At 44.2% G+C, this 27756-nt stretch overlaps 1 protein-coding gene across 6 annotated transcripts in view; it reads left to right on the forward strand.

The window, feature by feature from the left end:
* The window catches only part of LOC115570266 (dipeptidyl aminopeptidase-like protein 6), a 242231-nt gene that overhangs the window by 153517 nt on the left and 60958 nt on the right, over nt 1-27756 (forward strand). For all 6 annotated transcript variants that reach the window (XM_030398729.1, XM_030398732.1, XM_030398730.1 and 3 more), the window contains one exon: nt 27612-27726. In XM_030398729.1, the coding sequence (XP_030254589.1) occupies nt 27612-27726 (115 nt within the window). The remainder of the gene's footprint in view (nt 1-27611; nt 27727-27756) is intronic.

Below are 27756 nucleotides of genomic sequence, written 5' to 3' on the forward strand. Positions count from 1 at the left end.
GACTTCAGCAAGTTTAAGAAGGAAAAAAAAGAAACTCTTTTTCTGTTTAAACTTGGAGTTCTTCCATGGCGAGCACAACGGGAGGTTGGAGTGATTATCGGCCCAGTCAGCGTTTGTCAGATTATCAGTATCAGTGATTATTCTGTCAGTTTGACAAAAAAATTAACTAACTTAAAAAATGTGCAGCTTTGCCTCTGATGTCTCGCCCACAACACTGTCTGATTGGTTAAACGTCACAGCCTAAAGACACAGAATCATCTGAATCTGCACAGTAACTTGTTACTAAATATATCGCATATTTGTAGTTGACAGGAAGGAAGCTACGCTAAAGCAGAAAACTTCACTTGAGATTTAACAACCATGAATCGCCCAAATCTCTCAATAAAAAAAGGTTTTCATTTTGCATAAATGATTGCAGGCTCTGGTAAACACCATTTATGATCAAATATGGAGTTTTATGACTTTCTGAAAAGCAATCCAGACCTGCTGTTTGCTGCTTGACGCCAAGAAAAACATACAAATTCTAGCAGAAGGCAAATGTGGGACACACGTAAGGTGAAAATAAAACAAATCTCCACTCGATATGTGAAGCCAGTGGGATGAAAAATACTGCTGTAGGCGTCATTTCTTTCGCAGGTCTTCTACCGTGCGTCTCTGGTTTGCTGGTGCTGAATGGACGGCTGCTGTAAAGTGCGCTTCACACGAGTCTTTGTTGTCGCTGAAGTGCTTTTGACCTCTGACTGGCAATCAAGTCTCTTTTTCATCATATGTGCGAATGCTGCACTCTTTCAGCTGCTCAATCCCGTAGCATTTTGTGCCCCAAAAAAAAAAAAAAAGGTTAAGGCTGACTGTAAATGAAACGTAAGGCTGTGTTTAGGTTAAACAGACTTATTGTCAGGAGAACGTGCAAAGACCACAGTGTCGATTGTGGAGGCAGCGAAAGACCACGTGCTCTTACGGTTGTAGGATTGGAAGCGAGAAAAAAAATGGCTTTGTTAAGTCGACGGCATATTGGAGCTTCTCTGGTGTGTTTTTAGGCAACAAAGAACATGTTGAAAATCAATTTCATCACACTGACAAAGTGTACACCGACGCCTTCTTTGTGGCAACATAACGCATTAGAGAGCATTAGTGCATTAAGACCGCCGAACAGCAGCTACTCCGATGTGTTTCCCAGCGACCGAGTGCCAACGATTTTCAATGGAGCTGTAAAACACGTATTCTTTAATTCATGCTTGCTGTGGCGCTGCGCTCTGAATGACTGTTTATATGTTCTAAGTGTGAGCAGAGGGGTTTAGCTGCGTTGCTGCGTAAAAAAGGAGTGAGCGGGAGTGATGGCATGACAATAAACAGCTAAGCGTGAGTCATAACTGTTTATGCCCAGACTTAATGAATACGTTCAGAGCCGGAGGGCAACAGTGAGCGTGACGTGGGGGGGGGGGATCACAATAACAAACACTCGCCCTCCCGTTCATCCATCGTGCTTTCTCACCCAGACCTGCCAGCGCCGTCTTCAAAGCTATCTGTGCCAACCAGGTCCTGGTTTGACTTGAACATGATATCTCAATAGTTCAATACCGATGCATTCATCTTCTCTGCAATAGTGTGCGTGCCTTCTGTCTTCATGTTCGAGGCACAGAGATCAATAATATGCAAGCTCGGGCTTTTCACTACACCTACACCGATGGCAAATTAGGACATTTGAAAGGATTGCACGCATATCTAAAACTCTGAGGATGTTTCGTCTGAGGCTGAATGTGCTAACTCCACATTACATTTGAAAGTGAAGGTATATTTCCTTTTCACGTCTGCTCTGGATATAGAAGAATATTATGTTGGTGTTGTTCCAGGAGCATCATTTAAACTTATATCACAACGACCAAAACCACATTTGGATCCAGCTGTTGTGGCTGAGTGGGTCGACTACAGAATTTTCACTCTGATACTTGGGTTGCACATGTTTGGAAGATGTTATTGTGCTGTTGACTTGTTTTCTATGGTAGTTTGGTTAGATTATAGGGAGCTGAAGGGCTAAAGGCAACAAAAATACTTGGTTTGGTTTAGGAAAGCACGGTTTGGGTTAAAATACACCTTTTCACAACATCAAGTGTGTCTTCGAAAGCATAACTTTTCCCGTCTAAATATTTTTCTGGTCTTTTTCCCACGTCGCAGAGGTATGACATTACATAACATGATTGGTCAGTGTCAGCAGTGGCCCTGGAAGTGGAAGCAAACCAAAAGTCCCCAAAACCCATATTGGTTTTCACATTCTCTGTTCAAACAATCACCAGTCCTGGTTTGGTGAAAATAAGCCCCTTCAGTAAGTTACTAAGAAGCTTTTTCTTCGTTCGGTGAATACCAAATAGTTTTTTCTGTGCTACATTTCATATACAGAACCATTAAATTATAATGTACCTCTATGAAATTAATTTTGCACCGCACTTTATTTATTCTGTGTGTTGGTACAAATGCATTTGCGCCAAACACATGTTGTATTTAAAAGCACACCTCTGTTGACCGCATGTCAAACATGCATTTTGAGATATTTTGACATTTTGCCCTTCTGGCACAAGCCCACTAGGATAAATAAATAATAGTTGTGTTGAGAGAAAAAGCATTCTTTGGCTCTCTTTTTAATTATTGACTTCATGTTGGCGTCTCTGACAAAATCTCGAGGACGAGGGGAGTCGGTGCGCATCAGCCATAACCAACCAGAGGCTCAACCGCAGCCTGAGAAAGTTTCCTGGGTAAACCTTTGCAACTCTCAGTTGACTCTGCTGATCACACTTGGGATGAACCCGCAGAGAGGCTGTGCTGCATTTTAATGGGCCTCCACTTATTTCAGTCGTAGTCGGGAAGCAACCGTTCGTATTCAGAGCTGTTGAGACACAGGTTGTTTGTTGCTCGTGTTGAAAACACTGTGCTGTTTCCGTGACACCGTGCACATTATTTTCTGCAAGGCATTACGTGCACATTGGATAACGACGTACAGGTTATTTCTCACGTGCTTGCCATGTGTATGATCATTTCATTCTATGATGTTCCAGTGAATTGATATTTGCAGCGACGGAAGCAGCATATGTTACTACCTTATCAAGATCCCCGCCAGTATTAAAGCTCACGTTTTCCCACAAATCTACCGAGCTGACTCTGTTCTCATTTGATGATAAGCCCCTGCAGTGCAGAGAGTCCGGCTCCCTTCCGTCCAGCCCACATATCAGAACAGGGTCACTGCATTCCCGCCTGGGGATTCTTATTGGACAATAATAGTGTCTGAGATACCCAGCAGGTGCCTGAATAAACCCTCTAATAGAGCAATTATTCTCAAACAAAAGGTCACCTCAGGCGTGACGACAGGCCCGGAAATCAATAAAGCTCCCAATTACGACCGAAGCACCGGGCCTATATTTGGTCTTCGGCTGCCAGCCATCCTGAAGGAGATCAGATTTCAAGGCAGCCTCATTCCCACAGTACGTCTTTGAGATTAAGCTACCAAATTTTATTTCAGGAGCTTTAGCTTCACTCTCCCTTTTTTTTTTTTTTTTAAATGCATAAATGACTGCGGCCGTTCTGAAGTGGTTCCCCTGGATACTGTAGAAGACAGCCAGGGAGTAATGTGGCCTTCTTTTTCTGAGCGCACATGAAAGATTAGGATTCCTTCTCTTTCTTCAGGAGGAATGTTTAAGCCTTTTAGCCTTTTTTTTCCTTCCTGAGAGTAATGATATATACACAAGGGCAAAATAAAATGAATTCCCTCTAAACTACCATCATACACAGGAGAAACAAAACAGTTACAAAGTAGTAAAGCTTTTAAAGGAGTGTTGAATTTCTGTTCTTGTGCATGTAAAACATCTTGTAAGTGAATTAGGTCAAAGTCGAAACCAACAGAAAACATCGCCCCTGAAACACCAGTAGTCAGTAGTCCCGCCTTTATTTGTGACTTTGTGACATCACAGTACATCACCTTGTCAAACAGATGCATTTTCTATGTCTAACGGCTAGTTTTAATTAAAAAAAACGTAGGATTAACATAAAAAAGCCGGTCTGTTGTTGTTGATGTTGTTGTTGTTAGCGGCGTTGACACAGGCGTGGGCAAGCTGACCAATCAGAGCAGACTGGGCACTTTGGGGGAGGGGCCTTAAAGCCACAGGAGCAAAAACAGGTCATTCTCAGTTAATTTGTCAGATGTTTTCTTGAATAATTGATTAGTTGTTTGGGGTATCAAGATATTTTTTTCCTTTAAATTGTACTCAAACCGATAAATCGATTATCAAAATAATTGTGGATTAATTCAATAGTTGGCAGGTAGTCGACTAATCATTGCGTTGCTAGCTGGAGCTCATCACAGTAAGGAAAACCAGTCTTCCCCAGTTCGAAGTCAGTATGATGAAACCTGTTATCTGGTGTCAGGAGTATTAGCTCTAAACTCAGAGAAGGATGTTAAATGTGCTTAATGTTTACATCCCCCGAACTTCCCCTTTAAGAGAAGTGGCAGCAGCACGAGCCTGGAGGATATCTCCTTAATCCAATGCAGACAGGATTGTTCAAAGGTTTCAAAAGATTCGACACACTGATCCAATTTCTGATTAAGATTACTGAGCAAGATGTTAAAGAGGACTTTTGTTGGACCTTCCTTGTAAAGAAGAAAACATTTAAAACTATTTCTCATCAACATTCTTGTTACGTTGTCTGCCTGCGTTTGAGAGTGTTTTCCCCAAACGTTCACGAATGCTCTGAAACATAAAACACCATCAACCGTGTTCCCGGGGCTAAATTTGCCCTCGGAGGAGCGTTTTTCTCACCGCCGTTACGCGAACGGTCTCCCATTTTATGTCTTGTAATTCTCACCTTGAGTGTTTTCTGAACACAGATGGTAAAACACGTCGCGTTATACCTCATCGATGTGAGAGTGGACGGTAAAGATGCATCTCCTCGGCTGCCTGAACACATCACGCTGTGTGTGACTCTCAGCGGCTGGGCGTAATGTAACTCCCCCCCTCCTCCTCCGCCACTATTGCAGGGGCAACATTGATTTTGAGGGAATGGTTTGTGGGCTGGCTGGTTGAACAAGCTATTAGAGTTCAGCGCGAGGCGTTTCATTCAAGGTCACGACCAAACTAAATTTGCAGAAAAAAGTGCTGCTCTTACTCCAAGGAAATGTCGGAAAGCTACAGAATCATCACGTCGGCCTGACGGCGGTCCCTTTTGTTTCACTGCAGGTTTTTTCTGCCTGCTGCAATTTTGATGTTGCACACCTCGCAGACCGGAGGACTCATGAAGCAGCCTGTCTCTAAACAATAATAATGCTCTGTTTAGTTTAAGGGTACCTCTCTGTACACACGCTCGAATGTTCAGGCCATCGTTTTTCTGCAATTTCAGAATCCAGCCGACAGCTATCTTGCAGCGGAGTCGTAATCCATCTTTAAGAGATCGATGGTTTCTTTTGTGGGCAGAGAAATAGTAACCTTGTTCGTCTAAGGTAGACAACTGTTTGACAAGTTTCCAATAAGTAGTTTGCTCACCAGAACAGTTGGATAGATTTGAAAAAGTTTGCGTTCTTTGACTTCACTAAGAGTCCTAACAATGTTGTACGATGGCGATGGCGAACGCTGCGTTCCTTCATAACTGCCCGTTAACCAACCATAAAAAAACATTAAGAAACGACAACTTGGAAAAAAGTTGAAAGTTGGATTCAGTGGTGGATCAGGATGTGCACACCACAATATTACATGATGAAATACCAGCTGTGAAAGGAAAGCGGATGGAAACCCACTAAAAATAACTATAGATCTGAATGTTATCATGTCTATTTTGGATTCTGCTTATTGGCTACATAAAGTATCTATAAAGCAAAGCTCAGGGCTTTATTATCTGTGTTTTAACACACTGAGACCACCCAGTCACTGGAGTAAATGCAGGTAAAGTACATTTCACACATTACATATTTCTTTATCTTCCTTTCTTATGCGCTGCTTTAGGTTTAGGCACAGGAACCTCTTGGTTAGGATTCCGAAAAGATCATGTTTTAGCTTAAAATACCTGGTTTGGTCACCATGAACAAGACACAGCTGGATATTGTCCCAAAGTCTTCTAGAAGATACCCATTGATTTCATTCTTACAGATGTTGAAACACAGTCTTGAACTGTGGTCACTGGCTTCACAGCCTGTCTCCACCACCTCCAGACATGAAAGCCAGGGGAATAAACACGGACCCTACGACTGGTATGATTTTGAAACGACAGACACTCCCTTGGCGCTTCAGTTGAATATAGAACAGGCTCTCTGGGGTGCGATGGTGTCTAGAGACTTAAAGTTTTTTAGGAATAACCGTTAAGTGTTATTTACAACTAGACCTCGTTCAGATGCCGCCCAAAAACTTGAAAAATTCACACCCCTGCAGGCATCTTAGAGAAAAGAAAAAAAAAAAAGAGAAAAGTTGTTACTTTTAAATGTATTTTCTTCGTGTTTACTTAATTAAGACTTCTTCTGCTGTAAGTTTGAACACTGCTACGGAGTCTGGCATAATTAGATGACAAATTGACAAAGCGGCATCGATAGCTTTAGCCTCCAGTAATTGACATACACTATTGACTCCGGTGCAAGAGGCATTCCGCATGAATAAAAACCTTGTTAGCTATTTTTTTTTTTTTCTTTCTGTGCATATTGACATCAGCTTACGGATGAGTGCAGACAATCCCCACCGGCTTCATGCGAATCGAACGGAATAAAACTCCCCCTCAATCTTTCTCACATTAGCTTTTCTCCTCTTACCTGCTCCTTCAATTCATGACCTACCTTCAGATTGTACTCTCTCTCCTTCTGCTGTATCGCAGAGATACAGGTGATTAGATCTAACATTCGACTGGCAGGTCGAGGTACCGTTTTTGAGTTATGATTATGTCCTCGTACCTAAATGGAGGGTGAGATAAGCACTTGGGGAGGATCGTGGTTATGGGTAATGTTTGAGTAAGATGGTCTTTTTCCCGTCCAACTTATTGATTCAAATTTAAAGAACAGGAACATAAACACAAGTGGATATAATTACAGCGTTTCTTTAAAAGCACCTGTTTTGGAACCAGCTGGAAACGTCCCGACTTCCTGTCCAAAAAATATCTACTCTTTTTCCTCTTGCTCTTGACATTGCTTTTGATTTTCACCACAAAAGAAATGTCACGCTGCACTTTGCAGAACTGCGAGAGGTGACCTGCTCTGGGAAATGTAAAAATGTATCTTGAACCCTTTTTTTGGAATAAATGCTTACTCACTGGAGAGAATCCATTCAACTCTCATGAATGTGCTTTGAATACGGAGCTGGAGCTGGGAGGCAATTAGCTTAGCTTAGAGTTTAGCATAGAGCCTTGCTGCAGGTAAACGGTTGAACCGCTCTGTAAAAAAAATACACCTGCTGACGCCTCTAAACCTTGAATATTCACCCATGTCTTTTTCTGCCTTAATCAAAAAAAAAATATCAATGATTGTGATTTAAGTGGTGATTAGATGCTTTAACTGACAGCCGGATGCCGTGACTTCCTGGAGTTACGTTGCCACGGCGAGGTTGCCAGGCGACCACAGTTGTAGTTGAAGACACTCTGATGGGTAATTGGGTAACCTACTCGTGGTAGATTAACTACAGCACGTGACTTTCCCTATAAGAACGCTTCCTGTGTTAATGCTAAGCTAGGCTAATCGCCCCCACGCTCAGGCACTGCATTAATGAGAGTGGAATCCAACTGTCGACAAGTGCTGAAATATTTACCTGAGGGTTCAGCTGTTTTATTCCCTCTTACGCTGCGAGCTTGCTTTCACTTATCGATGGACACATCATCCTTATTAGATTGAGTTTAACCACCGGGTTCTTGTCTCTCGGTTTGGATTCGATGCGCCGGCGGAGGCTAATGCACACATTTCTCTTCTGTCCGACACACTCGCAGGAGACACACCATCGACCTTTCTTTCCACTGTAGCTTGACAGGAGAGCAAACTGCTCCCCGCCTGTCAGAGAGGGAGAGCACTTTCTCTGGGCTATTTTCAGGTGGAGGCAGCGGCGAAGGTAGAAGGTGGAGGGAGGGAGAGAGAGAGGCGAGGCAGAGAATGCATGTTTTTCTTTATTGGAAAATCAATTCCGCTTGGGTAGTGTTTCCAGCTGATTCCTCTTGATATTACATTTAAAAAAAAACAAAAAACGCTGCATCGAGGCCATTGAGCGCTTTGTTGTGAGGGTTTATTTGTACATTGTTCACATGTGACTCCAGCTCTGCAGTGCACGCTGACTTGTGGCTAATTATGCTAATTATCTCTCTCATCAAACATAATTTCCGCGAGGCGCAGAGAGCAGAATCCAACTGAGGCCTGTGTGGATGTCTTTCCCGCTGTCATCCGCCCGCATCCGGTCAACGCCGCCGCCTCGCCGACACTCCTCCAGCCTCCGCATCAGCGCTCATTAGCCGCGGCCCGCCGAGCATGTCCGTCAAGGCCGGCCGCCTCCTCCGTCTCCGCCGATTGCCATGAGCGCTGTTTTGGCGCGTCTGACAATTTGTTCAGGATCACCGGCCGGTTCGTCGGTGGCCGTTGTTTGAGAATTATCCTTATTTCGCCGCATTCTCCTCGCCGGTAATTGTCTGCCTCGGCAACTGAAGTGCCTGGCTCGAATCGAAATGACAAGCCTGGTATCGGTGGCGAAGACAATGTGAGGAGCTGTAAGCTGTATTGATGGGAGTGGTGGAGCCATTGAAAGCGTATGATTATTATGACGGCTTGCAATCATCATCACTGGCATGATGGAGCGGAGGCTGGCGAGCACGCGACACAGGACAGGAAAACCGCCTTTTGATTATCTGCATCCTGCCGTCAACACCCTCTTTTGAACATCTTTGCATGCTTTTATAAAACTTTGCGCCGAAGCTTTTCCGTGCATTGACCGCCCCCACGACCTTCACGGTTGTTTTGAATGCATATAGGCCGAATAATGAATAGCTGGAACACGCAGAAAAACGCCGATTGACGTAAATGGGTATAGACTTGTGGTCTGAATACGCTTTTCTTTCTTACTCAACCTGTTAAGCTGTAATCTCTCAGCGAGGACCTGCCGCGGCGTAACCCGCAGCCAAGGTAGCGTGTTCCTCCCCTGCTAAAAAAGTTATTAAATGCCAACCTTGTCTCTTTCACGGAAAGTTCCGCCAGCCTTGTATTTTCTAAAAGAACCTGGATATGAGTTTTACATATTTCAAAAAACAGAAAAAAAGAAAAAGAAATGTCAGGGGCAGGAGGAGGAACTCTCGGCAGCTTTTCAAAAAGGGTATTTCAATCGGTGCGCCGCTTAAATTCAGCTGATCTGACTCATAAATAATCAAATCAGATGATTAAACCTAACCGTTATAAAGCCGCGGAGGACGGACGCCGACGGCGGTGCTCTTCAGCCGGGCTGTGATTCCCGGCGCGGCTCTACAGCGGGAGCTCGCAGGGTCAAGTGCCTCGACTCCTGCCGTCTCCTCCGTAGTTGCCGAAGGTGAAAAGGTCACTTTTAATTCACTGTCTTCGACCAGTTTCGTGAAGCCAGCCTAGGGATTTGTCGGCATCATAACTGCTCATCCGAACGTGGAGACTCAACCGGTTGTCTGGTTGCGGTTTTATTTAGACACATCTGGGGAAAAAGACGACGCTTGGAGCCTGCCGAGAATACAGATCGGACTGAGAATCAGATTTTGCTGCAGGAGTTCTTTTTGAGAAGTTTCCACGGACTTTATTTTTTCGCCTCTCTTGAAAACTTCTCCTGATGGTAATCCTCTCTGACTGCTGTGAATCGAAGCCCGGCTACAGTCTGACTACAACCTCCAAACTCTCTCTCACGTCTGCGGGGGTTTGTTTCGTACTCGCCACGGGAGGGGGGGAAAAAAAATCTTCCCAGTTAGACAAAAACCTTTCTTATCATTTGTGTAATGTGCCAGCAAGATCAAGCCGGGGAAAGCATTTTGTATGTAGCGGTGAATGCAGACGCAGATCTGCAAAATTACACTACACAACTTTCCCCCCTCGTGGCAGCTGTAAGTGTGCCTGTAGCGCTGCTCTTCTCCGCCTCAGTTGGTCAAGTTCATGCCCCCGAAAACTTGACGAGCTGTCCGCCTTCAAGCGGCGCGTATCCTGAGACGGAGAGAACCGGCATCTGTAAAAAAACCTCCAGGCAGCAGGCAGATCCTGCCTCTCTCCTCCGCTGTCCAACATCCCCCGCCATGTTTTCTGGGTTTGGTACAAACAACCCGGGCAGTCCTCCGACCATGCAGAGAGGGAACGTTACCGGCTTAGAAACAAACTCACCGTCTCCGAAATGAGACCGGAGCAGGTGGATTTTATAGTAGAAAGACTCAGTAATTTTCACATTTTAAAGCTGTGATACTTCAATGTTTTTACATAATTGAGTCCCATGTTTGATATTTGTCACGGTCAGCCACAGTTCAGCAGAAGCCATTCACTGTATTTTCATTTTGCTCACATTGCTTTGCGTCTGTAATTAAAGGGGCACTATGTGTTTTTGGAGAAGAAACTCAATATCAGTGAGGTGAAATATTTATCTTTTCCATAACAGGACAGGGTCCACAGAACAATGTTTCAATGAAGATCTTCCCCCAAAACTACATAGTGCACCTTTAAGCACGTGTTTTCAATGCACATTAATATATGTTTACAATGTTGTGATTATTAGAGGAATTACAGTTTTGTTTTTTGTTTTTTTCTGGGAAAGAAGGAAGGAGGGAGGGAAGGTTCTGGACCTCTCTGTTCCCACACCCGTGATTTCCCCGAATGTCGTCATCCTGGGAATTCCTTTTTTTTTTTCCTCCCCTGTGGATCAGTTTGAAATATTGCAAGTAGTAATGAAAGATGAAGGAGCAGCCGTTTAGGTGTTAGATGAAGGGCTGCAGGCAAACAGGCGGACCACCTCCGAAGTCTCAGCAAGGTATCCGACTCAACAGAACCCTGCTGGATAAGCTACTCGAAACATGTGCGGCTGATTGACCGAGCCGGAGCAATGGGAACACGGCTTCTTAACATACTTTGCTGGTGATTTTGTGACCGATTATGAGTCTGACAGTAATCACACAGACATCCGGCGGCTCAGGTCTGATAACGAGCCTGGAATGGACGCAGACGTGGTGTGTGTGCAGCCGCGCTGAAGCGCTGGCGTTCCTCATATCTACAGCGAACAGCTGATCGTGTTTGTGAACGTCTCTGCTATGAAAGAACTCGCGCCGACCTTGTGCTGCTTATTTGTGCGCTGCTATTTAATTACCCGATCATTACGGCGCTGGATGCGGTTTCCGGACAATTGGCGAGTCATTTCATCTATTCATGTATTCATTTACAAGGACAGCACACGTTAATCGACATTTCTGAAACGGGGCCAGGGTGAGCTGGAAGGCGGGTTTTCAACTGCAGTCCTTCACAAGAATGTTTGGAAACCTTTTGAAGTGATCAAACTTGCAGAGCGAAGACAACAAGAGACGGCGTCAGAACAAAATCCTCGATGCAGAACACAAGCCGCGCAGATCTGTGCAGCAAACTCCATTTTGGCACGTGGAGCAATACAGACCACAGCCACTGATACATGCAGAGTGTTAAACACTGGACGTAATTCAAAATCAACAGTCATTTATTTATGTTGATTTTGATAAAACGTTAAAAGATGTGGTGACGGGTCAGTAATATGTCGATACACACCGACACACAAGCCATGAAACACACATGGAACACACACAACTATAATAATAACTTCATTTGTATGGCAACAAGTTAAAATTGCTTTACAAAGACTAAAAAACAGGAAAAAATACAGAGAAAATGAGCAAAAGTCATCCAACATTCAAACAATCAGTGTAAGAATTGCTGCGTATAAGATATCTACCGACGTTAGCATGCTAACCAGCTAACCTAGCATGCTAACCAGCTAACCTTGACACATTCTGTCTCATCATCTCACTGCGTACATATCCCAAATATTCCTAGCGGTCTTATTCTACTGTCTTAAACACCACGCAACACCCCACAAGGCAATCCAGCTACCTGCACGGCTAACTGAGCTAACTGGCTAACAGCAGCTATAGTAACGGATGTAAAAACAGAACGCAGTGAATGATTTCTCTTATGATATACTTCTCCCAATCTGTTCAGCATGATGAATTCTTACATAACACCTTTAACAGAGTTTTAACAGAAGAAGAAGCTAGCCGACCCCGATCTCCACCGGCACCTCGTCATGGGCCCTTGACTCCAAACGCACCGTCCTCCATGTCTGCATTCAGGCTCATTATGGATGCTCATGTACAGGGAACTGATGTAAAGATGCTTAAACAAACTTTACATGGACTCCTCTCTTGGATATTGTGCGTAGTCGGTCGCAGCATTTTGAATAGCCGGCGGTTCTGAAAGGTTGTATTGAGTCAGACAGCGAGTTACAGGAATTTATGACAGATTCTAAGTAGCACAGAAAATGTAACGGTCATTATACGTTAATAGAAGAACATGCTGGATAATAGATTCAAGAACAGAGCCCGTGTAGATTAACATACTAGTGATTATGTTCTGACCTTGCTTAAGGCGCCTCAGTGCGGAGCAGGGCACGGTTTCAGCCACGCGGCATACACAAAAAAAGCACTTTGTATTAAATGTGCATTCACGCTGCGTTGAGTGCAGACGGCTGGTTAGCGCGGGTAAAAAGTCCAGCAAGGACGCCTGGAATGTGGGAAAACAAGAGCGGGCGTTTCCATCAGACGGGAGCTCGTCTCAGTCACACATGCTGGTCCTCTCCAGCCAGCGTCTATATAATATGCAGCTGCATATATTTAAGTGAAAGTCGGAGCGCACAAAGAGCCTTTAACCAGCAATTATTAAATAAATATGGTGCTTATGAAGCCCGTTGAATCATTCACGCTCTCTCCCCGTTCTCCAGCCGAACAGCGAGAACACTCGGGTTGCGGTGGAAACAACAGGTGGCCAGAACGAGGGTCAGCGGTGAATTACTTTCTTTTTTTTTTTTTCTTTCAGCCGGCTCTGACAGGGTTGCCATGGAGACGCAATAAGAGGGCCACACAAACAAAGTAGATGGGAAGGAAGGGGGGGGAGGGGGGGGAACACACACACTGCTGTACCTGGAGACTCCATCACCGATTTTGATATTTTATTCAGAATAAATCCTTCGGGCCTTCATCAAGAGTTTATTTGAGCGTCCACCGACGTGCTGCCGGTGTCCATATTACATGACGGTACCCCCGTCAAACATTCACCGCGTTTGCAAGTGAAGTAGCCGCCACAAGCAGTTGTTTTTGTGTTTTTTTGTTGTTGTTTTCTCCCCCGTCGCAGGAAGCGGATGAACCAGGTTATTTATTTATTTCTTTTTTACGGGAAAAAGAAAAAGAAGACTCCTCAACTAGCAGACATTTTTCATCGCGAGGGCACTCCAGCACCAACATTATGCCAACGATAAGAGGCCGGGAGTCTATTCTTTCTACATGAATGTTCATATTCTGTCGGAGGAAAGCGATAAAATAACAGCGGGCCGGAATACATTAGCCTGGGTAAACATCAACAGGAGCAGCCGCCTCTTTTTATTAGACCCCTGCGCCTGGAAGCGCTGGGTTTTCTGGGGCATTTCATTTCCAGGAAGCGAGCGCGCCTGCCGCCGCATATTGTTTCCATGACGGCAATTTATTTTGCCGGAGTGCCACAACAAGTGTGCGTTATGGAATGAAGGCTGATAGATAAGAACAGCGGGAAAGGCTACTTTTCAATTCTTAATGTTCCTGAGAGATGCGGCGCTCTCCGGCCCGGCCCGCCCGGCCGCAGTGAATACCAATCGCTCGGGGTGCCGGCCGGGCCGAGGGACACGCTCCTGCCCCGGCTCTGCAGTGAAATCTTCCTCGCCTGCCTTTTTGTCTCGTCTTCCCTCCCTCTCTCTCTCTCTCTCTCTCTCTGGGTTTTTAAGTATTCTCCCCGACTCTCCTCCTCCTCCTCCTCCTCCTCCGCAGCGGCTCGGATGACGTTCTAGTTAGTTAGCTGCTGGAAAGTTTCCAATGCTAAACACTCTTACAGGCTGTGTGACCTTGTCGAGTCCGCCCCGAGGAGAGCGAGCTGGCGTCTCATAGAAACTCAAGTTACTCGGCAGCGAGTGCTGAGTGATCTTTAAGCAGCACTTATTTTGAGGTGACCTGATTGGGGGGGGAATTGTTTTCTTGAGGAAGCAAGTGACAGAAAGAAGCACAGGACTTGCAGGGTTATAAATGCCGAGCGGGTGCTCACCAGAGACGTTTACCTGAAGCAGCCTGTTCTGGTGGGGTGGACGATGACCTTTACCTCTCAGGAGCGTGACGCTTCCTCCTCAGCCTCCCTCGTACCGACGCCACCAGGGCGTTCACTCTTCCAGCAACCGTCTGCGGTGTGTCCACATACAGAAAACTGCAACCCCGCTGGAAGAATCCGATCCAGAATGAGCAGCACATCTGTACAGATCGATTCAGCGCAGCCAGCTAGTTTTTTTTTTTTCCTATGCTGGCAATGAGAACAAGAGAGCGCTGAGAGCATCGCGGGTCGGCCCGAGTCAGACAGACGGTGCAGCTTTTGGAAAGCCTCCGGCAGAGACCGCTCGGCTTGTACGCTGAATTATTTTTTTCTTTTCAAATTACAGATCATTACAGAACAGATCATTACAGATCAGATATTTCATTTTGTCTGCGTCCCGACAGCAGCCTTGATTTGTTTCAAATCAAAAGCTTGCAGCTCCGACAGCTCATCTCCCAACAGAAGACGCTGTGATTTCTTCTATATTTCAGCACAATCTCTCCTTTTCGTTGCCTTTACTTGAAGCTCCGCTCCAGCTTCATTTTTAATGGAAAACACAGCAACCAGAATGCCCTTCGAGCAAGATCGGCATCATTAACATCGGCAGTGATAGCGCTCGTGTTGGCGTCGATGTTCACAAGCCGTGCGCGCGGTGTTGTAATTCAGTTCTCGTGTCTAACACACACGCTGAAGAACAGAAGAGGGCAAAATCCGTCCCCGCAGATTTGCACATCCACATGTGACCCTAGGGGGCCTCCGTAACGTAGAGGACCTACTACACCGCACAATCTCAGACATTTTTTAGCTTATATTTAAAAGTCTACGTTTAGCGAGGTAATCGAAGCAAACTTTTAAAATTACAGCTGTATATTCATTCATCATTGTCCCATTTTTAGCGCCGTGCTTGAAATTTTCACCACATTTGTGACGCTACTTGTCGGAATATATTTGGTAAACAACACAACACCGCCAGAATTGGACTGAAATGTGGTAAAAATACCAAAATACGCTGGAGTGGTCCTTGTTTGGGTTTCCAGGCCCGACAACCTGTTTGCTGGAACTGTGTCTGTGATTGTTTCTGTCGTAGTTTTTGTTTCTGCTCTGTGCTTTTATATTTTTGGCATGTTGTGGTCATGCGACAGAAAACACAGGAATCATGGGTAACGACACGGCCGGAATAAATGGAAAAATTACACGACCCCTACTGGTAACAGTTTCCATTGAAACAGGAACACAATTCTGTGTATGTTGAAGCTCAGGCGCTGCGTCCTTCAGCCATCTTGCGCTAGAACACGATGAGTTAAGTAAAAAAGGAGTCCAGCCGTGTTGATCACATCAGTTCTTCACCTTCTCGGCTGAGCTTAGTTAAAGTTGAGACAATTACGCGCCAATTACATGCAGAACATTCAATACATTCTGTGTCAGTGGGAGTAAAGATTATACGATTTGTATAGCCGGAGGTCAGTCAACCAAACGGAGAAGAGAATAAAGATCCGATCTGACTGCGAGGCAGGTTTCTGAAGGAGCTTAATGAACTCCGCGGTCGCGTCAACATGCACAAAGACAAGACGGAGCTGTTTCAACACACGTTTACTGTAATTTCACTCTAAAGATCTGCTCTCTGAAAGCGCGCAGAGATCGGGAAGCCTTGCGAAGGCGCCGCCATCGACTCCAGCTACAGGTTTTTTTGGAGTTCCTTTGCTGACGATCCATACAGATCCAATTTCAGCCTGAGGTTCTGGGACCTGCGAGAGGCCTCCGGCAGTCAGCACATCGCACGTTTGCACACAGAAGGGGGGTTACAGCTTCAGACGCCTGGCTAGTGATATGCCGCCACATTTCCCCACCGCTACCTTTTGTCGTTAAAGCCACGGCGGCACGCAACCGTCCACCTGCACAGATCTCCACCTCCGTCAGCCATTTATCTTCAGCGTGTGCTCCTTTTAAACTAAGAGATAAAAGCGTAGATCTTTGATTCTGCCGAAGCCGCGGTAACGTTTACGCATACGTTTTTCGCCTCCCGTGACGGACGTGTAGACACAAAACCTGCAGCAGGAAAAAAAGTGACGAAACGAGGAGAAACTCCGGCTGCATTGTTCCTGTTGTCTTAAAGAAGACTTAGGAGTCGAGCCTGGCAAAATAGAGAGGAAACAACATTTCCCCTCATGCATTACACATGAGAGAGGAGCAGGAAGCACTCTCTCCATCTCGTGTGTGTTTCGACGTCTCGGTTGTTCGGCTGTGTGTCGTAATGCACGTTATACGGGGGCTATAGGGGACGCCCGTCCATATGAACGTGATTATTCTCGCCTTTTCCAACGTAATGAGGGAAAATGAGAGAGAATAGTCGGCGTTAATTGCCTCCGCTGAATGTCCACTTGCATATAAATTGGCATTTTGTCCATAGCCGCATCTGAAATCACATGTAAAGTACGTCGATTAAATTAGTTATGGGAGCGGCGATGAGCCCGGGGGTGTTTTGTTGATCGCGGTGCATTGAGTTCAAGTTCAGGAGGAGTGTTCATCACGGCTCGTACATTTCTTATGATACGATCCGCTCCGTGTAGCGTCGAGTGGTGAGTCGTTATGGACGCGCCATACGTGGTTAGATTCTTCACTGTTCAATCATTCAGTTCAGTAATGGAAAACATGAGAACCTCTCCGGAGGATGGTGTGTTCAGATTTAACGGCAGGGAGAAGCAAAAGAGACGTGAAAGTGCTGTAAGTGTTTTGAAGCGGACGTAAAGTCTGAATTTGTGTCGATTCCTCAAAAGAATCAGGGAGGGAACTTTTGGGAAATTAATCCAAGTCGTGTTTTTTTCCATCCTTCCTACCTCCATTCTTCCTTTGGTGTGTTTGTTTATGTTGCTTCCCGCCTTTGTTCCGTTCAGTTTTCACTCCTGGAGTTTTTTGAGCGCTCCCTGGTTGGAAGGCCAGGGTCGAAAAATATGGAGGACTGAGACTGCCAAAATTGAAAAATAAAATGCTCGCTAAATAATTAAATATGTCACTAAGTGCACCACAAATAATGCTGAAATACATGTTGGACTAATGAATTTATTAAATGTGTTTTAATTTACTTTTATGTTTATTTACCTGTGTTATAATAATGCCCCTATTTATTTAGATTCCGTTTTATTTATTAAATGAATTCTATTAAATTATACATATATTTCTGCATTCTTACCCTTTGCTTTTTGCAAGATAATTCATCTAATAATACATAAATAAATAAGTGTAATAAATACCTTATATTAATTCAGCAAATGAATTAGGTTCTCTTTGATTTTTTTAAATTTTAAATTAATATTTGATATATACATATATATATATATATATATATATATATATATATATATATTTTTTTTTTTTTAAGAATACAGAGGTAAATGCTTAGATTAATAGGATTTAAAAACATTTTTTAAAGATAATGATAAATAGGCAGTTCAATACAAAGGAAAATAAACTAAGAAACAAATTAAAACAGAAATATTCGTGTCACATTTTTGTCAACATATATTTTTAATGTCATTTTTGGTGGCATTTAATGGCATTTAAATTATTTATTGAGCCATTTATTTATTTGGTTGCGACATCAGTTCTCCGCAGAAGGAGTTGTTAACGGCTGTCAAGACATCAATCACCCGAGACTGAAACTAATTATTTTCTTTCTTGTCAAATCGAGCACAGTAGTTTGCAGTCACAGCGTTTTCTTAACACAGAACACAAGAAAAACTCTGACGAACATCAAGCTTTGAATGATTGTAAAAGGTTTAAATGTCAGTAGAGATTTAGAGATCTCTAAATCAGTAGAGATCAGGTGAATCCAAGGTTAGCCCCTGTTTTGACTTTTTAACTCTCCATACTTTCTAACTTATAACTTCCCCAACACTGTTTCTGTATAAACACTGTGGAAACAAACCTTTATGTTCCCGTAGGTTTGTTTCCACAGTGCTGCAGCAGCTCTCTCCCTCGCGGACTGACTCGTCCTCTGGCCGACGGTATTATCTGGTATTTTAGAGAGATGTGATTTAGTGCCGACTCTGCAGAGAGAGGTCAGCTGGCGGTGGCGCCCTCCCAGCATCTCTCTAATGGACTAGAAGAGATTCACTCGCAAATCAAGCAAACCAGGCGGAAGAGGCTTCGAGAACGACGACGCACGCGGCGGACACACACTGGCCGGCTGGAAATGAGTTGTCCCGCTGTGAAGGAACAAGGCGGACGAGTTGTTTATGTGCGCCGCCCGCGCTCTGCTGTATGACAACAACAAGATTGTCCAAATGGGTTCGGATGCAATCACACGGCGCTGATGGTTCTCTGACCTGTGAAGCGCAGAGCTGGAGGAGGTGGTGTGATTTCTTTTTTTGGGGGGGGGGGGAATCTTTTATTCAAAGAGTCTCACAGAGACGGAAAAAAAAAAAAGGCGCGAGAGAGAAAAAACCATCTGTACATAAAACCACTTAAACAATAGGAGAGGATTTGGATTTCAGATTAATCTGCTGCTATTTCTTTGCAAAAATGAAGTCCGTTTGAGGAGGATGAAAGGAGCCGGGAGTCCAAATCCTTTCTATTGGGGGATTAGAGTCTCATCTTTGCTCTGTGAAAGAGGGCTGAGCCGACACCTTTACTTTTTCTTCTTACGGAGAAGTTCAGTACAGAGCAGGAGGGAGGTCAACGCAGTCATTAAAACCGCTATCGTGAAAGTTTGATTTGATTTTAGACAATAATAATACAGTTCTGGTCGTGTTGATCTCAACTTTAAAGATTGTACGGTGGCCTGGTGCTGGTAACATGTCACAACGACACAACACATTGTTACTTCAAGAGCTGATGATGGAAGAAGCGAAGCAGTGTTTTTAAATCTCGGTTGGTAGTTCTGATCAGGCACTTAGGAGAAGATGGTGATCCGTAAAAAGGTTTATGAGCTCGAGCAAACATTTCAATTATCCCTGAAACATCCCAGAGTTTAGTTGGGTGACGTGTCAGCTCCAACAGGAAGTTTAACCCAACCCAAAGTTTAAGTTAGTTGCTCAGTGGCTTTTAGCTTCAAACTCTGATGCTCTCATCAGTTTTTCCAATAACATCCGGTGAGATAACAGCTCACATATTATGACATGTTGGGTTGTTATAAAAGGTGTCAAACCGTCCTGGTTTCTTGAGGTTTTGGCATGAAGATACGTAAAAGGAGCCAAAAAAAGTAGTTCCTTCTCATAGTTCTGACTTTAAACTTCTTTTCTAAGTTGGCAATGATAATCCTCTTCTGTACAAACACTAGTCAGGTTCAGGAAAAGGTCGTACTGGTGGTTAAAATACAAAAATTGTGTTCAGTCTCTTCACTTGATCACAAACAGGACTTGAACTCTCCTGCCCACCTCCCTCCCGAAGTGAAAGTAAATCCTCTCGGACCAGAACAATCAAATCACAAAGCCCCTGTTTATTTTGGACGATCACGCAAAACCTTTTTTCAGTTTATATTGTAATCCAATCTGAACTCCATCTATCCTAGTTTGAAATTCCACATGTGTGATCATCTTCCTGATAATTGTCCCTGCTGCTGCAGTTTTCTTAGCCGAAGCCTCGAACAACTTAATGTGTCTTTAATTTCTTTAGTTTTCTATCGACCCCTTCGCGAGACGACGTCGAGCCTCCAGCTGCTTCCTCATTGGAAGTGTTTAAGGTTGAAATTGTTGAATAAACGCTCGATGATAAATGCGTCCCAGCAGTCGCTCTCATCAACCCCTGTCACCGCTCTCTGTATCAGACAACTTCAGACCTGTCGTGCTGAGAAGACGTCGCTCTCATTACTTCGTGATTTGCATCCGTTGTCGGCGGAGTCCGTGCCCGCCCCGAGGTTACGCGTTTGATCCACTTAGCCGCCGACTTGTTACCGTTAACAGCATGTGCCATCTTTTGCCTGTCGGAGAGTGTCAGCGAGCGAACGCCCCGGCTTGCTCGTGTAGGTCCCTCTGGATAAGTGCACAAATTAAAAGCTCATTACATTCTGCTGCTGTTTGGTTTTATCAGAGAAAAATACGCCGTTCTCTGCTGCAGTCTGCTGTCATTCTCTCTCTCTCGCTCTGTATCTCCGTGATGTTTCCAGGCTTCCTATAGCTCCCCTCCCCCTACATCTCACATAACACCGTGCTGTCAGTGCATTATGATGCATGCTTAATGACAATGTGGTATTTTTAGCAAGACAATTAACTTCATCTGTTGTATAATTAAGCCGATTGGAAAATATGCCGACATACACACGTGTGATTGCAAACACAGGCCCTTGGATAATACTCTGCGTCCATACGTTCAACATCTTCACGGAGAATCAGGATTAATGGCCTGTATATACCATCAGTGATGCCGGAGCCCGAAGGCATTATGACTTCATCCTCCGGGAGAACGCATGCAGCCTCATGCACGCACAAGACATTTTGTTTTGAGCTATTAAGGCAGCGATGGAAGCCGTTATATCCAGTTTAGCATCCCATAAAGCCGGCACGGATGGAGGAGTTACTCGCAGCCTTTCCGCTGACTTGTTCCCAGACAGAACGGCTTTCTTTACTTTTTTTTTTTTTACCTTCAGACTTGACTGTTAATTCCAATATTTTTAATTTCAACACATCGATTTACTTTTTCACAAAAGCTACAGATAGACTTGTGTCCATTGTTTCGTTTTTCGTTTTAGATGCATTTTTGTTCTATTTGTATAAACGCTGTTAACATCCTGTCAGCAATCAATACATCAAATACTAACTACATTCTTATTGTAATCTCCCAGAAGGCTTGGCTGAAGCTATTAGCATGCTAGCGGCACAAGAATGGCAGAGAATGTGCAGCCAAAATATTTTGATAGTGACGTGCTAGCTAAAAAAGAAAAGGACAATAGCCATGTTTGGTTTTTCACTGTCACTATGCTAATGTTCTGTGTTTTCTAACATGTAAATTAGACGTGAGGCGGTTGGATACGGTTAACGATGATAGCGTTTCACTGCGCACATGGTACATAGGCCTTGAGCCAACGCGGCTAGCTGCAGAAGCGACATATTTGTTCAGCAGCTAACGGACAGTAGCTACGTTAGCTGCACACTGACAGCCGCGGATTGTTTGTGACGGCTGTTTTTCTGTGTTTATAATGATTGCGGCATTTGAGATGTTTTTTATTTACTTGACTATAAAAGCCAGGAGAGCTTGTTGAACGTAGCGTACTAGCTACTAACGCACATCGTTACCTGGCTAAGCGAAAAGCTTGGGGGGAAGTCGGTGTCCGGCAGTGCTCGTGGTGGGATATCAGTTAGATACTTTCAAAATCTATCTTTCTCTTGCTTTCTCTAATGTTACCAACTCCAGCTTTAACGGAAGATAGTACCGAAGCAAACCTCAGATTAGCATGTTAGCTTAGTCTGGGCTTAAGCTACCAAATGCTCCGTTGCCAGTCTGTCAAAACAAGAAATTATTCAGTTTGATACCGGACTGAAAGCACAACGTAGTGCCGAATGTTGATATGATTCTCCAAATTTGCTTCTGTTATTAAAGCGTTCCTCACAGGACTGAACTTAATGAGCAGCTGTTAATGCTTCTATTCAGGGGTTTTTTTTCTGCCCTGGTCTTTGCCTCTCAGGCCACATTCAGGCTGGTGGGTGTTTTGTGCACTTCCATTATATCTACATGTCTTTTTTTTCTGGGGAGAATGAATATTATTGTATCTCTATATGTGCTTTATATCACACAGTTGATATTCTCTGAAAAATAACACTGGGTTATATAGCAGAGTGCAGCACTTCTTTTGTGTTACGCTACATAATACGGAGGCACCGATGTCCTCGCTGGTCGATGTGTGGGCGGCTGCTTTTCGAGTGATCTGAAAACTGCTGGGTTTTTTTCAGCAGCAGCTGAATCGCGGGAATGTTTTCTTTAAAAAACTGAGAAAATGAGAAGCTACTTTTGTGACGGCGTTGCTCCAAGAAGAAGGAAAAAAAAAGACCATTAACCTCTCTACTTTTTACCTGGTAAGTGGCTCTCAGGTGCCGCGGCTTCAAAATGTGTCCAATTTGAACCGAGCGTCCCGACACTTTCAGCCTCCTCCGCGGTCAAACAAACAAAATACAAACAAGTGCGTCAGTGAGTTTTTTCCTTTTGAAATGTGAAAAAAAAGGGGGGAAGTGTAAGGACGTGAAATGGCTCCGAGCAATTTTAAAGTATTGAAAAGTGCTGGCGTAACTTTGCAAGCGTCGACTTGGAGATGTCGTGTTTTTACGCCCTCGGAGCCGGATCAACGCGGCCATCCCTCTGCAGGCTTGAACATGACAGTTACGCTGGACAACAGATACCCGGGATCTTGTTTTCTATTCCAGTTTGGACCTGGATCCATACTTTTTTTTTTTTCCCCTCCTCTCTCGCTGTCATGTTTCAGTCACGCCTCGAGCCTTCCTGTCACTGAGATTTTGTCAGCAGCCTCCCAACATGTTATTTATTTAGCGTCGCTGCCAGCTCTGATGTCTCCCTGCTCGTTTTATACCTCATCTCTCTTCTGCCTGCTCCTCGCTTGTAATCACCCCGTCATTACCTCGCCACATAAGGTCTAGCTAATTAGTCCAATCATTATTATAATTACAGATCAGAGGGGCATGATCGGGAAGGTTAGGGAAGGTTTTCCGAGTCTGCGTCTGCACCTTTACCCAGGCTGAATAAGTGGCTACCATTATTCCCGTAAAAGCCCAGGGACAGGAGAGGTGTGACATCATTTCTTGGTGAGGAGTCTGTCCTTGCTCCTTTTTTTTTTTTGTTTGGGATGAGTGCGCTTGAACCCGCTGCAAGGTATGGATCCTAGCAGAGTGATACTCATTCCGCCGGAGAGAGGCAGCTCCGGAGGATTATTCATTTTTTTGGATAGTCTCCAATGTCGATATATTCCCACAGAGATGCTGCTCTGTATGGAGATGCCGTCTGACATTGACTCTTTAGTCGTTGTAGGAGTGCCGTAGATCGTTCAGCGTGCTGGATGGAAGCAATTTCAGCTGCCGCAGACTGTGCGAGAGAGAGAGTGTGTGTGTTGGCTCGCTCTACAGTGTTAGAACCGAGCATTTACTGTCATTGATCAGCCCGCTAAACTTTTATCTTACCTCGACTAGACGAGGTGGTAAATCAGAGCGCGCAGACCGTCTTGTCTGAAAGGTCACTTAGCGTTTGATGCTGTTTTCCTCCCGCCGCGGCGAGAAAGGTCGACTGAATGTAAAGAGAAAACTCTCACCTGGAAATGAGTGGTTCGGCCCGAGGCTTCGCTAGGCAGCCGTGTCGATTCTTGTACAGATAATGGAACAGAATGATATTTAGATTTACCTTTTTGCAAACTGTTTTTGGCTGCACAGCGTGAAGCCCATCGGGCGAGAGCGTTGCTTTAGTGTAGGTTGACCTACAGTCTGGCGTTTCTGAATGTGCACACACAGGAGTGTAAATTTTAAGGAGGCTGTGATGGAATCATGCCCAGCTTTAGATGGCGTTATCTTCAATGCCGAGCCATCTGCATGGACGCCAACGAACAGTCATTGCTCAGCACTGCCCGAGGCTTTCTGGATCCTCCATTATTGTGCATTACACACCACGAGCACGCCGTCGCGATCGCTTTACATCCCATTATCACACGGAAGCGATTTCTCTCCTACAGGGCCATTATTTTTTGAGGATCGTCACCATTTTCCATACTGTAAATCCTCCTCGTACTGTATCGACCGCGACAGTCAGCAGCGGGCTTCGTGCCACTCTCTCAGGAAACCCCAGACACGATTCTCAGTTCTGCGGAAAAACATGAAGATTGCTCCAGGGAGCTGTCTCAGCATGGAATTAGAGAAAAAACAAACATATACACTCTCAGCTCATCACCCACGTCATTGTGGTTTATCAGCTGGTCGTTGAAATGATGCCCTCTCAAGAGAAACAACTGAGTGGGCTTATTTATTGTTTATATTGATACTTGGGTTCATTTTAGGGTTGGATAAGTTTCTGCATTGTCAGGTGAAGGTGGAGGTTTACTATATCCTCTTTAAGTTAAAAGCCATCTCGCGTTTCATTGGACAGAAATGCCTTCTAATGTGAAATATTTGCAAGAACGTGTTGTGGAGCTCAAGTTAACCTGATTTCTTATTTAATATTTTGATGTTAAGCTTTAGACGAAGTACCTGATGTAAAACCTGATGCGTCCACAGTCGTCCTGATGGATTGTAGTTGCTGCTACACTTTCATTCCTGGTCACTCATTCTGTCTAATGCTCAACGTCTGATGCTAAAATTTGGCATTACCAATATTTGACTTAATATCCAACTTGTTTGAGTTTTTTTTTGTACATCGGCTCAACCTTAGTCCATGCTGCGATAAGCGTCCCCGATCACCGTTGGACCCGTTATAAAGTTGACTTACTGCTGCTGAGTTTTGATGACATCCGTCTTAGCTGATGGTTCTGACTGATAGTTTGAGTAATTTCCAAAGTTGAGACGAGATCTTGTTAGTTGATATTATAAGGACAACGTATCAATAAAGGCTGGCACAAAGACTGAAGGAAAGTGGTCAACTTGCAACTCCCAAGACGCTCTGGAAAATCCCCTAGTTGTATTTTTAGGTTGGGTCACTTTTGGATGAATTCAACAGCTATGAAAAGGTTTTTTTATTCCCAGTTGCAACAAACTCTTACTATCTCTTTGACTTTTGGTTATCGGGGAAGCTGCTGTGTTTCCTTGTGGAGAAACCTTGAGAATATCATTGATAGAAACCTTTAAAACGGGAGCCCACAGTGGTGGAATGACTTCTAGAAACCAGCTGCTCGCCCATATTCACAGCTGTACCGTGTTTACCCTCACCGGTCTGCACCATAAGCTCACCGAATCCCTCTTACTGAGAGCCAATCAGCGATCTGCACTCCCCGGCTCGCTAACTGAATACACATATTACATACTGTTGTTGTCGCTGCCCAAGGTGTCCTGCCTCGTAGCTGTCACAGCTCCGCAATATGGTCGTACAGCTCACTAACTGATTCCTGTCTTAATGAATGCGGGTAATGGGCAGTCTGGTAAATAGCTCCAATTGCTCTTATCTGCAGGCTAATGATGTCTCGGGCTCCTTTCAATTAAGGTGGGAACGAGGTCACTAAAGGGTTTGCTTCGTGGCTCAGCCATTCAGCCTCATTAAAGCCTTAGCATGTATTCATCAACGCCCCGGCCACAGGTCCCCGAAGCACATGCTCTGCCTGGCTCTGTTTTATCCTCTATAAACTAATTAAGAACTTGTTAATCCTCAACTAACAGTTTGGGCTTTGGATCCTTTCTGCGCGAGTCCCCCTCCGTTTGTGGTTTTGGCACGCGTTTTATCTGTGTGCCAGCCGGACCAATCAAGGCCGAGGTGGAAAACTTTCAGGGATGCTTCGTCTTAGAAGTCACACATCGAGCCGCGGGACTGTTTTTCTCTCTCTCACTCTCTCTCTCTGGGTGCTTTGTTTAGCAAAGTGTCTCAATTAATCTGCAAGAGGTTAAGCATCTTTTTTTTATATTTATATATTAACATTGCTGTATTTATGTTCGAGAAAGGATGTTGCCTACCCACAAACACTATGTAGTTTTCCTTCCTTACAGAGTCTCTTAGCGTCTTTTAGCAAATTAGCAACTAGCTAATGAAGAAATGTGAACATCTTGTAGCTAAAAACCTGGTTAGCCTATTTTCTTCAGGACTTGGTAAAGACTGAAACTGCTGACACAATTAAATGTAATAATATTAGTAAGTAGGCGAGGTAATGTTGGATATTAGCCTATATTTGTCAGTTCTTTGCTAACAATTGTTTGCTAACACCTTACAGCAACTTTTTAAGGTGAGAGGCTAAAAACAAAACTAGACCACGCAAGCTAGCTGTCTTTTATCAGCTGGTTTTATATTTGTGTTGCATTCTTACTTCTTTTATTTAATGATACCCAGATATTTTCCTAAGGACTCCTCAGCAGGATGTGTGAATAGGCAACCGTTTGCCAACACCCACATTACATTAATTTAATTTTGTAGCATACATTTTTTACTAACAATTGTTGGCTTCCACCCAATAACACTTGTTATATTTTTCACAAACAAGGCTACACAAGCTAGTTGGCTACCTTTCATTTTTTGATAGTTTTATATTTTGTGTCTCTCAGGGCTTCTGTTGCACTTGGTGGAGAGTCGGTATAAGTGGTCTAATATTAAACATTTCTACATTATTACTATAACTACTTTTATCAGGTGACCAGAAACATGACTGAAATCTAAACGAGGCTTCGCAAGCTAGTTTTCTCTGAAGGCTATTTTGTGTTTCCCTGGGCTTTTATTGTATTCTCACTTTTAAATTATTTCGCTAATAAATGTAGTTTATTTCAATCTCATCTCACATTTGCAGTTGAATAGCTATAGAATGAGTATGTCTGGAGTTATCCATGGCTGCTGACTGGACTGTCTAGATTTATTATTGTAATATATTGTCAAAATGTTTTGCTTATTCAATTCCTCCCTGAGCCCAAAGCCACCTGCTGCATGTCAACATGTGTCAAATGTATTTCATCTGCGTGTTATTTGATTTGGGCATGAGCAAAGGTGCCTAAAGCTGCCTTTCCCCCTGTTGTTCTCGTCTTATATCCTGCGGTGATCCTTTCCCTATTGCGATACTCATTCTCCAGAATGCAGTTTCAACAATATTAAACAGCAATAAGTTTCTCAATTTGTCGATCAGACAGGGGGAAAAAAAAACAAATTGCCTCAAGGTTGCTCATAACTCCGACTCGTTCTCCCACAACCCCGCAGCTTCTCTCTGTTGTTGCCAAGCGGTTGTCAAGCGTGCAATTCACCAACGTGTCGTGGGCTCCATTTTTATCTGTCACATTCGTTTGCGGGTGATAGCCGCTGATGCTCGCCTCATTAAGAATTCTCCCCCCGCCTCCTCCTGCACCGCCGCCGCCACCGCCGCTGCTGCTGCCGTGTCTCCTTGAGAGCCGAGAGGCTGCGACTCTGCCTCACGTTCGTCCTTGACTGACACCCTCATCGTTCCCTTTCATGAGTTTGCCATTTATTCCCCCTGTAATTCTTTTTCCCTCCACCTCTTCAGTCACTTTACATATAGCTCTCTTTTTTCCTCAGGTCGCACATATTGTTCTTTCTCTAAATTTCCTTTCCCTTTGTCCTCGTCTTTTTTCTCACTCTGATTCACTTGCACAATAGTCTTTTTACTGTTTCTGACCATGTCTTTTCTCTCCTCCTCTCTGTCTCTCTCTCTCTCTCTCTCTTTCTGCAGGAGCTGGTGGGCAGTAACCCTCCGCAGAGGAACTGGAAGGGAATAGCGATCGCCCTTCTTGTCATTCTGGTCATCTGCTCGCTGATCGTCACCTCCGTCATCCTGTTGACACCAGGTACACGGCGCAGGAGGAGAATGAAGGCGT

This window comes from Sparus aurata, chromosome 19 (assembly GCF_900880675.1).
Source record: "Sparus aurata chromosome 19, fSpaAur1.1, whole genome shotgun sequence".
NCBI classification, from domain to species: domain Eukaryota; kingdom Metazoa; phylum Chordata; class Actinopteri; order Spariformes; family Sparidae; genus Sparus; species Sparus aurata.